The 12,956-nt window shown below is 42.7% G+C and overlaps 1 protein-coding gene across 1 annotated transcript in view; it reads right to left on the bottom strand.

Moving 5' to 3' along the window:
• LOC120047253 (disintegrin and metalloproteinase domain-containing protein 10-like) overlaps positions 1–12,956 on the bottom strand; it is a 92,065-nt gene that overhangs the window by 25,428 nt on the left and 53,681 nt on the right. Inside the window, exon 3 of the mRNA XM_038992785.1 lies at positions 12,698–12,816. Coding sequence (XP_038848713.1) covers positions 12,698–12,816 — 119 coding nt within the window. The remainder of the gene's footprint in view (positions 1–12,697; positions 12,817–12,956) is intronic.

Genomic DNA, 12,956 nt, shown 5'->3' with positions numbered 1-12,956 from the left:
AACCTGAGATGTCAATAAGTATTCAACCTCTGTTATGGCAAGCCTAAATAAGTTCAGGAGTAAACACACGCTTAACAAGTCACATAATAAGTTGCATGAACCAAATGTGTGCAATAACAGTGTTAAACATGATTTTTGAACGACTACTTTATCTCTGTACCACACACATACAACTCCCTGCAAGGTCCCTCAATCAAGCAGTGAATTTCAAACAGATTTAACCACAAAGACCAGGGAGGTTTTCCAATGCCTCACAAAGGGCACCTATTAGTAGATGGGTAAAAATAAAAAAAGCAGACATTGAATATCCCTTTCAGCATGGTGAAAGTTATTAAATTGCACTTTGGATTGTGTATCAATTAGGGATACACGATGTATCGGTGAAGATATCAGAATCGGCCGATATTAGCTAAAAATGGCAACATCGACATCGGCCTGATGTCTAGTTTAATGCCGATGTGCAAAACCGATGTCAAAGCTGACGTGCATACTTATATAACGTAGGTACATGACGTAATGACGCCACAAAAAATTTAGAAGCTACACGTGCAACACAGCATTCCTAACCTAGCCCACAATGTCTGCTGTGTGGCTCGAGCAGTGAACAAGCAGTGTCTTCTGCTGTTTCGGTTAGTTATTGTTTGATTTCACTGTAGAGCCCCTAGTCCAGCTCAACATGCCTTAGATAGCTCTTTTATCACACACCCCACACATGGGGAGACCTCACCTGGCTTAGCTGGTGTCTCCAGAGATGCAAGCTCTCATCGTCACTCAATGCCTAGGTTTACTCCCACTGTACTCACATCCTACCATACTCTTGTCTGTACATTATGCCCTGAATCTATTCTACCACGCCCATAAATCTGCCCTTTTCATTCTCTGTTCCCAAAGCACTAGACGACCAGTTCTTATAGCCTTACCCGTACCCTTATTCTACTCCTCTGTTCCTCTGGCGATGTAGAGGTTAACCCAGGCCATCATGCCTATTCCCCAGGCGCTCTCATTTGTTGACTTCTGTAACCGTAAAAGCCTTGGTTTCATGCATGTTAACATCAGAAGCCTCCTCCCTAAATTTGTTTTACTCACTGCTTTAGCACACTCCGCCAACCCTGATGTCCTAGCCGTGTCTGAATCATGGTTTAGGAAGGCCACCAAAAATTCTGAGGTTTCCATACCCAACTACAACATTTTCCGTCAAGATACAACTGCCAAATGGGGCAAAGTTACAATCTACTGCAGAGATAGCCTGTAGAGTTCTGTCATACTATCCAGGTCTGTGCCAAAACAGTTCGAGCATCTACTTTTAAAAATCTACCTTTCCAGAAATAAGTCTCTCACTGTTGCCGCTTGTTATTGTTGCCGTCAGCTACCAGCTGTGCCCTGGACACCATATGTGAATTGATCTCCCCCCCATTGATCTTCAGAGTTCATACTGTTAGGTGACCTAAACTGGGATATGTTTAGCACCCCGACCGTCCTACAATCTAAGCTAGATGCCCTCAATCTCACACAAATTATCAAGGAACCTACCAGGTACAACCCTAAATCTGTAAACATGGGCACCCTCATAGATACCATCCTGACCAACCTGCCCTCAAAATACACCTCTGCTGTCTTCAACCAGGATCTCAGCGATCACTGCCTCATTGCCTGCGTCCGAAATGGGTCCGCGGTCAAACGACCAGCCCTCATCACTGTCAAACGCTCCCTAAAACACTTCTGCGAGCAGGCCTTTCTAATCGACCTGGCCCGGGTATCCTGGAAAGATATTGACCTCATCCCGTCAGTAGAGGATGCTTGGTTGTTCTTTAAAAAATTGCTTTCCTCACAATCTTAAATAAGCATGCCCCATTCAAAAAAATTTGAACTAAGAACAGATATAGCCCTTGGTTCACTCCAGACTGGACTGCCCTTGACCAGCACAAAAACATCCTGTGGCATACTGCATTAGCATCGAATATCCCCCGCGATATGCAACTTTTCAGTGAAGTCAGGAACCAATATACACAGTCAGTTTGAAAAAGCTAGCCTTAGTTTTCCTAACAGAAATTTGCATCCTGTTGCACTAATTCCAAAAAGTTCTGGGACACTAAAGTCCATGGAGAATAAGAGCACCTCCTCCCAGCTGCCCACTGCACTGAGGCTGGGAAACACTGTCACCACTGATAAATCTACGATAATCGAGAATTTCAATAAGCATTTTTCTACAGCTGGCCATGCTTTCTACCTGGCTACCCCTACCAACAGCTCTGCATCCCCCACAGCAACTTGCCCAAGCCCCCGCCCCGCACTTCTCCTTCACCCAAATCCAGATAGCTGATTTTCTGAAAGAGCGGCAAAATCTGGTTCCCTACAAATCAGCTGGGTTGACAATCTGGACCCTCTCTCTCTAAAATGATCCACCGAAATTGTTGCAACCCCTATTACTAGCCTGTTCAACCTCTTTCGTATCGTCTGAGATCCTGCCGCAGTCATCTCCCTCTACAAAGGGGGAGACACTCTAGACCCAAACTGTTACAGACCTATATCCATCCTGCCCTGCCTTTCCAAAGTCTTCAAAAGCCAAGTTAACTTCTTATGGCTGCAGGGGCAGTATTGAGTAGCTTGGATGAAAGGTGCCCAGAGTAAACGGCCTGCTCCTCAGTTCCAGTTGCTAATATATGCATATTATTATTAGTATTGGATAGAAAACACTCTGAAGTTTCTAAAACTGTTTGAATGATGTCTGTGAGTATAACATAACTCATATGGCAGGCAAAAACCTGAGAAGAAATCCAAACAGGAAGTGGGAAATCTGAGGTTGGTCGATTTTCAACCCAGCCCCTATTGAATACACAGTGGGATATTGGTTATGTTGCACTTCCTAAGGCTTCCACTAGATGTCAACCGTCTTTAGAAACTTGAATGAGGCTGCTACTGTGATGTGGGGCCGGATGAGAGCTCTTTGAGTCAGAGGTCTGGCAGAAAGCCAGGTCGCGCATTTCATATGATAGCGACCTGCGTTCCATGGCTTCTCTACAGACAATGGAATTCTCCAGTTGGAACGTTATTGAAGATTTATGATAAAAACATCCTAGAGATTGATTCTATACTTAGTTTGAAATGTTTCTACGACCTGTAATATAACTTTTTTAACTTTTCGTCCAACGTTCGGCTGGACCTGCACGAGCGTTTGGATTTGTGTATTAAACGCCCTAACAAAAGTAGCTACTTGGACATAAATAATGGACATTATCGAACAAATCTAACATTTATTGTGGAACTAGGATTCCTGGGAGTGCATTCTGATGAAGATCATCAAAAGGTAAGGGAATATTTATAATGTTATTTCTGATTTCTGTTGACTCCAACATGGCGGATAATTATATTTTTTTCCTGAGCGCCGTTCTCAGATTATTGCATGGTTTGCTTTTTCCGTAAAGTTTTTTAAAATCTGACACAGCGGTTGCATTAAGGAGAGGTATATCTATAATTCCATGTGTAACAATTGTATTTTCATCAACATTTATGATGAGTATTTCTGTAAAATTGATGTGGCTATGCAAAATCACTGGATGTTTTTGGAACTAGTGAACGTAACGCGCCAATGTAAACTCAGATTTTTTTTATATTAATATGAACTTTATCAAACAAAACATACATGTTGTGTAACATGAAGTCCTATGAGTGTCATCTGATGAAGATCATCAAAGGTTAGTGATACATTTTATCTCTATTTGTGCTTTTTGTGACTCCTCTCTTTGGCGTGAAAAATGGCTGAATTTTTCTGTGACTTGGTGGTGACCTAACATAATTGTTTTTGGTGCTTTCGCTGTAAAGCCTATTTGAAATCGGACACTTTGGTGGGATTAACAACAAGATTACCTTTAAAATGGTATAAGAAACATGTATGTTTTGGGGCCTCCCGGGTGACGCAGTGGTCTAGGGCACTGCATCGCAGCGCTAGCTGTGCCACCAGAGTCTCTGGGTTCGCGCCCAGGCTCTGTCGCAGCCGGCCGCGACCGGGGGGTCCGTGGGGCGACGCACAATTGGCCTAGCGTCGTCCGGGTTAGGGAGGGTTTGGCCGGTAGGGATATCCTTGTCTCATCGCGCTCCAGCGACTCCTGTGGCGGGCCGGGCGCAGTGCGCGCTAACCAAGGGGCGGGTGCACGGTGTTTCCTCCGACACATTGGTGCGGCTGGCTTCCGGGTTGGAGGCGCGCTGTGTTAAGAAGCAGTGCGGCTTGGTTGGGTTGTGCTTCGGAGGACGCATGACTTTCGACCTTCGTCTCTCCCGAGCCCGTACGGGAGTTGTAGCGATGAGACAAGATAGTAATTACTAGCGATTAGATACCACGAAAATTGGGGAGAAAAGGGGGTAAAATTTATAAAAATAAAAAATAAATAAAAAAGATACATGTATGTTTGAGGAATTTTAATTATGAGATTTTTGTTGTTTGAATTTGGCGCCCTGCACTTTCACTGGCTGTTGTCATATCGATCCCGTTACCGGGATTGCAGCCATAAGAAGTTCACCGACCATTTCGAATCCCACGTACATTCTCCACTATGCAATCTGGTTTCCGAGCTGGTCATGGGTGCACCTCAGCCACGCTCAAGGTCCTAAATGATATCATAACCGCCATAGATAAAAGACAGTACTGTGCAGCCGTTTCCGTCGACCTGGCCAAGGCTTTCGACTCCGTCAATCACCACATTCTTATCGGCAGACTCAATAGCCTTGGTTTCTCAAATGATTGCCTCGCCTTGTTCACCAACTACTTCTCCGATAGAGTTCAGTATGTCAAATCGGAGGGTCTGTTGTCCAGACCTCTGGCAGTCTATGGGGGTGCCACAGGGTTCAATTCTCGGGCCGACTCTTTTCTCTGTATATATCAATGATGTCGCTCTTGCTGCTGGTGATTCTCTGATCCACCTCTATGCAGAGACACCATTCTGTATACATCTGGCCCTTCCTTGGACACTGTTAACAAACCTCCAAAACAAGCTTCAATGTCATACAACACTCCTTCCGTGTCCTCCAACTGCTCTTAAATGCAAGTAAAACTAAATGCATGCTCTTCAACCGATTGCTGCCCGCACCCTCCCGCCCGACTAGCATCACTACTCTGGACAGTTCTGACCTAGAATATGTGGACAACTACAAATACCTAGGTGTCTGGTTAGACTGTAAACTCTCCTTCCAGACTCACATTAAGCATCTCCAATCCAAAATTAAATCTAGAATCGGCTTCCTAATTCACAACAAAGCCTCCTTCACTCATGCTGCCAAACATACCCTCGTAAAACTGACTATCCTACCGATCCATGACTTCAGCAATGTCATTTACAAAATAGCCTCCAACACTCTACTCAGCAAACTGGATGTAGTCTATCACAGTGCCATCTGTTTTGTCACCAAAGCCTCATATACTACCCACCACCGCGACCTGTATGCTCTCGTTGGCTGGCCCTCGCTTCATATTCGTCGCCAAACCCACTGGCTCCAGGTCATCTATAAGTCTTTGCTAGGTAAAGCCCCACCTTATCTCAGCTCACTGGTCACCATAGCAACACCCACACGTAGCACGCAGGTATACAGCAGGTATATTTCTCTGGTCATCCCTAAAGCCAACACCTGCTTTGGCCGCCTTTCCTTCCAGTTCTATGCTGCCAATGACTGGCACGAACTGCAAAAATGACTGAAGCTGGAGACTTATATCTCCCTCACTAACTTTAAGCATCAGCTGTCAGAGCAGCTTACCGATCACTGTACCTGTACACAGCCCATTTGTAAATAGCGCACCCCAGTATCTCTACTTGCACATCATCATCAACACATCTATCACTCCAGTGTTAAATTGTAATTATTTCTTGACTATGGCCTATTTTTTGCCTTACCTCCCTAACCTTACTACATTTGTACACACTGTACATAGATTTTTCTATTGTGTTATTGACTGTACGTTTGTTTATGTGTAACTCTGTTGTTTGTGTCGCACTGCTTTGCTTTATCTTGGCCAGGTCGCAGTTGTAAATGACAACCTGTTCTCTACTGGCCTAAAAATAAAAAAACAAGTTGAGCAGTCATTTGAAAGAGTAAGACAATTTCAGCAAGAGAACTCAAAGCGAAATCCATAAAAGCCAAGATAATATATCGGTGAACATATTGGAATTTGACGATATTAGCTAACAATGCCAACATCGGTATAGGCCGATGTCTAGTTTAACGCCGATGTTAAAAACCGATGTTAAAAACCGATGTTAAAGCAACCGTGCATACCTATATAAACGTTGGTACATGACGTAATAATGGCACGTAAAATTTGGCGCTACACGTGCAACACAGCATTCCTAACCTAGCCCACACAATGTCTGCTGTGTGGATCGAGCACTCAATTGAAAGAGTAAGAACATTTCAGCGAGACAACTCAAAGCCGAAATCCATTAAAGCCAAGATAATGGAATTCACTGCCCTTAACAATCAACCGTTCTCTGTCGTGGGTGATGTTGGCTTTCGTCGACTGGTCAAGCACCAGTACACACTACCAAGTGATCTATTTTTCAGATGTTGCCCTACTGGAGTAGTGGCAGTAATAGCGTCACTGCTATTAGCTTCATGACTGACATTCAGACCAGGGATATCAGTCCCATGAGCATGCTGAGTCTGACAGCACAGTGGGTCGTCGAGGATTTCGTACTGAGGAAAGTCGTATTTCATGCTCATGAATGTGCTGGTTGTCATACCGCTGCTGCCATTTCAATGGCATTTGAGAACATGTTTGAAACATGAACCCACTAACTAGCTCCATTCGAACAACTGACTCGAGAAATAAGCTCATCAACTGCGCCTGCAGCAGACGTGATACCCTCTGTCATGGCATTGAAACGCCTGCTTAACAGGCATTCTCTCTTTACTATATGTCGCCACCATGCTCGATGCAATGTACAAGAACCGATACTTCGATGCAGACAAGAAACAGGGTTTACGTGAAATGTTACATACACAGCTGGTCAAGATGGAAACGGACACAGTGACAGTGCGCACCGAGGAAGAGAGGCCACGGGCAGACAGAGCTGAAACTTCACTGCTTGACATGTATGATGAAATCCTGGAAGAAAATGAAATGACTAAACAAATGAACAACGAAACAGCACAGCAAGTAAGTGAAATAAATAGGTTTTGATTATGTTTTACGGGTAATGGGGATATTCGTAAATGCCAACAAAATAACTTTTTGGTCAGAGTGTGTGTGTGTGCGTGTGCAACCTTTATTTAACTAGGCAAGTCCGTTAAAGAACAAATTCTTTTTTACAATGACGGCCTACCTCAGCCAAACCCGGACGATGCTGGGCCAATTGTGCGCTGCCCTATGGGACTCCCAATCACGGCCGGATGTGATACAGCCTGGATTCGAACGAGAGACTGTAGCGATATCTCTTGCACTGAGATGCAGTGCCGTAGACCGCTGTGTCCATGTGTGTGTTAAGCATTATAGTACAGTTAAAAAGTTAAGTCCACAAAAATGTTTAATATCGGTTTCATTTTTTCCCCAAGGGAAAATATAGGATATCATTAAATCGGCCAAAAATGTAATATCGGTGCATCGCTAGTAGCAATACACCAAGCCACTACAAAAGATACAGGCATCCTTCCTTACTCAGTTGCCGGAGAGTAAGGAAACCACTCAGGCATTTCACTATGAGGCCAATGGTGACATTAAAACAGTTCAAGTTCAATGGCTGTGATAGGTGAAAACTGAGGATGGATCAACAACATTTTAGTTACTCTACAACACTAACCTAAATGAGAGTGAAAAGAAGGAAGCCTGTACAGAATACAAATATTCCAAAACATGTTTACAATAAGGCAATAAAGTAAAACTGCAAACAACGTGGCAAAGAAATTAACTTTATGTCCTGAATACAAAGCGTTTGGGGAAAATCCAACACGACACATCACTGAGTACCACTCTATATATTTTCAAGCATGGTGGTGGCTGCATCATGTTATTGGTACGCTGGTCATCGGCAAGGACTAGGGAGTTATTTAGGATAAAAAGAAAGGGGATAGAGCTAAGCACAGGCAAAATCCTAGAGAAAATCCTGGTTCAGTCCGCTTCCCAATAAACACTGGGAGACAAATTCACACAAGACCAAATATACACTGGAGTTTTCTTACCAACACTACCTTGAATGTTCTTGAGTGGCCTAGTCACAGACTTGACTTGAGAATCTACGGCAAGACTTGAAAATGGCTGTCTAGCAAAGATCAACAACCAATTTGACAGAGTTCGAAGAATTCTAAACCAAATAACGTGCAAATATTGTACAATCCAAAAGCTCTTTAAGACTCCCAGCTGTAAACGCTGCCAAAAGGTGATTATTAGATGTATTGACTCAGGGATGTGAAATGTTTGCATTTCATTTAATACATTTGCAAAATTTTCAAAAAACATGTTTTCACTTGGTCATTGTGTGTATTTAATACATTTTTGATTCAGGCTGGAACACAACAAAACGTGGAATAAGTCAAAGGATATGAACACTTTCGGAAGGCACTGTATAGGACAGAAAAGGGTTGAGAAGAGAAAGATGTTGCCACTTACTGCAATTCAACTCTGAGTGCAATCTTTATCCCTAATTGCAGTATTCTAGAGTATTACATTTTTGTAACACTTTGTTATTGAAGCAATTATGCCTTTGGCAAGCGGCCTTGCTTGCTGAAGCGTGATGATTACCCGACCACTATTTCTCTGAAGATTAGCAACTGCCAAAAAGCTCATAAAGCTTGGGGAACATGGTCTTTGAGGACAATATTACGTGTTCCTTGCAGCGTTTCATCTCTTGTATGGAAACTGTCCACATACAAAAAGAATGGGGGGGGAGAGCAAGGTTTTAGATTTGATTTTGCAAAGCCTAAGGTTCTCTGTCATACATCAAGGCCTCGGTAAACATAAACATCATCTTCTGACTATTCTAATTATTCCCTAAGTAAGCCAGAGTGAGTTTGGCAATTCAAGTTATCAGTAACCACGTTTCCATCCACAGTTTTTATGCGAGTAAAGGCATACCGTGTATATTTAAAAAATCACAACAGCTGTGATGGAAACTGGAAGTTTCGATACAAGTTTATAAATGCCTACAGATCATGCGTTTGTTCGACAGGTGGGATCTTTATGTCTAAAATTAATTATGCACGAAATGGCAGTAGAAACACCATTATGCGCAAATATTGATATAATAACCATCATATAGAAGTAAGCTTGGTGGCACGCGATGATATGGTGTGTGGTCCTCCCACTACGACTTGGGAAACCATGCAGTTTATTAGGCTGCTAATGAACTTCACAGCGTGGTGAAAGGGCACCAGTGATGAGTTTGATGCTCCTTTCCAATAAATATCGAGGGTCTTATTCTGGTGACATGATGATCGATGCTTGACAATAAAAATTCTAGCTCTTATTCTTAATCATCTCATCATGTGGACTTGCCTACCCGCATTGTAGACCATCTGCGAGACCAGAGTAGGCACATTTACCTTTTATCGCACCAGTTTGTGACAAAACGATCGCTAGAGTTGAAAATGCACTGGAAACACATTGAACTAGGGATGCGCGATATAGTCGGTGAACATATCGGAAGATATTAGCTAACAATGCCAACATCGGTATAGGCGGAGGTCTTGTTTAACACCGATGTTAAAAACCGATGTCAAAGCTGCCGTGCATACCTATATAACATAGGTACATGACGCCACGTAAAAATGTTGCGTTACTCGTGCAACACAGCATCCCTAACCTAGCCCACAATGTCTGCTGTGTGGATCGAGCAATGAACAAGTCGAGCAGTCATTTGAAAGAGTAAGAACATTTCAGCGAGACTCAAATCCGAAATCCATTAAAGCCAAGATAATGGAATTCACTGCCCTTGACAATCAACCGTTCTCCGTCGTGGGTGAAGTTGGCTTTCGCCGACTGGTCGAACACCGGTACACACTACTAAGTGCGCTATTTTTCAGATGTTGCCCTACCGGACTTAGACAGTAATAGCATCAGTGCTATTAGCTTCACAACATACATACTATGGAACGCCGTTTGGGTCTTTGCGTGTCAAAAAAGATACAGTAGCACTGTCAAATATGTTAAAAAAAAGTCTGCAAACAAGCAAACACTGGCCACGAACAGAGTTGGTAATAAAGCATAATTTGTTTGACCGCAACTTCTGGGGTAGCTAGCGTTAACATGGTACCTAGCTAGCACTAATTACAACCAGCCTGAAAACAATGACCATTTTAATTATTCTTAGCAAGGATTTAGGAATCCTTGTGAGTAAGTATTAGCTAGGTTGCCACTTGTTGTTCGCCTATTGAAATTGAACTTCAGTTCATGAAAACAAATAGCTAGCCAGCTACTTAACCCTGTTGCCCAAAGCTAACGTTATAAGCAGCCAGCTAGCCTCATCTGTCTAGTGAGGCTCGACCGGACCGGGTAATGTGTTGTGAAGCTAGCCACAATAAGGATTAGGCACAAGTGGAATTTGCGGTTTGCCTTCAAAATAAAAGTATGTCATTGACAGTGATGCAAATGAATGCAAATAGAATTATGCCATACTTTTATTTTGAAGGCTAACCGCAAAGTCCAATATTGTGGCTAGCTTCACAGATGGGTCTGACCACCAATAATCAAATAAGAACAGTCTTATAAATTAGGGTTATTTTAGATTAGCTAGCTAACTACAGCTATTAGTTAGCTAGCTAACTACAGCTATTGAAACGGATTATGTTGTGTTATTTGACACGTCAAATAGTGTTATTTGACACGTCACGTAGTGTTATTTGACACGTCACGTAGTGTTATCTTTTGACGTGTATCTTTTTTGACACGCAAAGACCCAAACGGCGTTCCATATAAATCCTGGTTGAAAATGAAACGCTTAAACAAATGAACATCATAACAGCACAGCAAGTAAGTGAAAGAAATAGGTTTTGATTATGTTTGACTGGTAATGGGGACATACGTAAACCCCAATAAAATACCATTTTGGTCAGTGTGTGTAACCTTTATTTAACTAGGCAAGTCAGTTAAAAACAAATTCTTATTTACAATGACGGCCTACCCCAGCCAAACCCGGGCGATGCTGGGCCAATTATGCACCGCACTATGGGACTCCCAATCACAGCCGGATGTGATAGAGCCTGGATTCGAACGAGAGACTGTAGTGACGCCTCTTGCACTGAGATGCAGTGCCTTAGACCGCTGCATCCATGTGTGTGTGTTAACTATTTAACTGTACTAGAATGCTTAAAAGGCCGCTAAAATTTGAAATATCGGTTATAGGTATCTGTTTTTTTGGCAAGGAAAATATCGGATATCGGTATAGGGTAAAAATGTAATATTGGTGCATCACTACATTGAACTTTTGATTTTTATTTGGTACATGAAAACTTAAAATTCACAGATTTTTATCTGCAACAAGTAAGTTTGGTGGAAACACACCACTGGTGGGAAAATGTGCACATTTTCTTCATCCAGATTTTTGAATATTTGCATGAAATATTCCAATTGGATGGAAACTTAGCTAGTGCACAGCAAATGAGTGGGGCTTTTATGACATCACTGTAATAGGATCTTAGCAGACATGTTAAAATGTCTGAAAAACAGGAGAAAAGGAGGTTTTAAAAATAAGCAGTGCGGCTTGGCAGGGTCGTGTTTCGGGGAGAACGCATGGCTCTCGACCTTCACTTCTCCCGAGTCCGTAGGGAAGTTGCAGCGATGGGACAAGACTGTAACGACCAATTGGATATCATGAAAATTGGAGGGAAAAGGGGTTAAAAAAAATAAATATATAAATTAATAATCTTTTTTTTTAAACACTTTGAGAGATATTAAAGGTGACACAAATAGTATGGCCTTCACAGCAGAGCACAACTACAGAAGTACAACGTTTAGATTTCTGATTCTGAAATTGTGCAAATAAATGAATATATCAGTGCGGTAAATGCACAGTTATTCTGACTTAATCTAAATTCCACCTTTGAATGTCCACTTTTATTATTGACAAGAAAAAGCTTGCTGGATTTTTTGTCTGGATAAACCTTTCCATTGCATTACAAATCACATCTGAGAAATAGGCTACAACATCGTCGTCCTTGGAACGACACAGTGCTGCTTCTCTAAAAGGAAACAGATCTCAAGATTTCCATTTGATAGAGATGAGAAGTGCTGCTCCAGTGGAGTCTGATTTGAATTACAGTCTGTTCAGCAGAGGAGAAGAGAGATGACAGCATCTGAGAATGATGAGGTGGGAGTGGAGATGAGCCCTCTGGGATCTGAGAGCTTCACACAAACACACCACGTCACATGACCGGACAGACACACCTTGGCCTTGTTTTCCCTTGTGTTACATGTGAGCTCTGCTGCGGGCATGGGGAGGATCCTGAGGATGTGAGGCTGGAACGTGACTAACACATTCTCCAAACGTATACGCACACACAGACAGAGTGGAGAATGATATCCATTAACAACGTTCAAAAGCACAACTCCAGCCCGCCAACGCTACCAAACCCACAACAACACACTGGCGCACACCCACACACCACAGATCAACGCAAAAGCAAATAATCAAATTGGATGCGGGAAGCGTTTCCCTGGTAACTATCGTAATTGTGTCTGTGTGCACAAGGACTTTGCCGTTCCAGAAATAATTGCTGGACTTACCAAAGATTTCTCCAGTGTAAATGTGGGAGGGGTCGTAGTGCACCTCCACTCCTGATACCTCTACCTTGAGGTCTGGAGAGAACAGGCTGGTGTCCCTCTTCATCCGCAGATTGAAATGCCTGCAAGAGAGGAACATGAAAATACATTACTACACTACGCACACCCCGTTTAGTACCTCCAACATTCCTGCTCATGGTTCAGTAAAGATCTATGCAGCCAGAATGACAGGAGAAAGATTAGGGCAAGTAACGACGCCAAA

This window comes from Salvelinus namaycush, chromosome 1, assembly GCF_016432855.1.
Source record: "Salvelinus namaycush isolate Seneca chromosome 1, SaNama_1.0, whole genome shotgun sequence".
In the NCBI taxonomy this organism is placed as follows: domain Eukaryota; kingdom Metazoa; phylum Chordata; class Actinopteri; order Salmoniformes; family Salmonidae; genus Salvelinus; species Salvelinus namaycush.
This window is presented reverse-complemented; position numbering and strand designations above follow the sequence as displayed.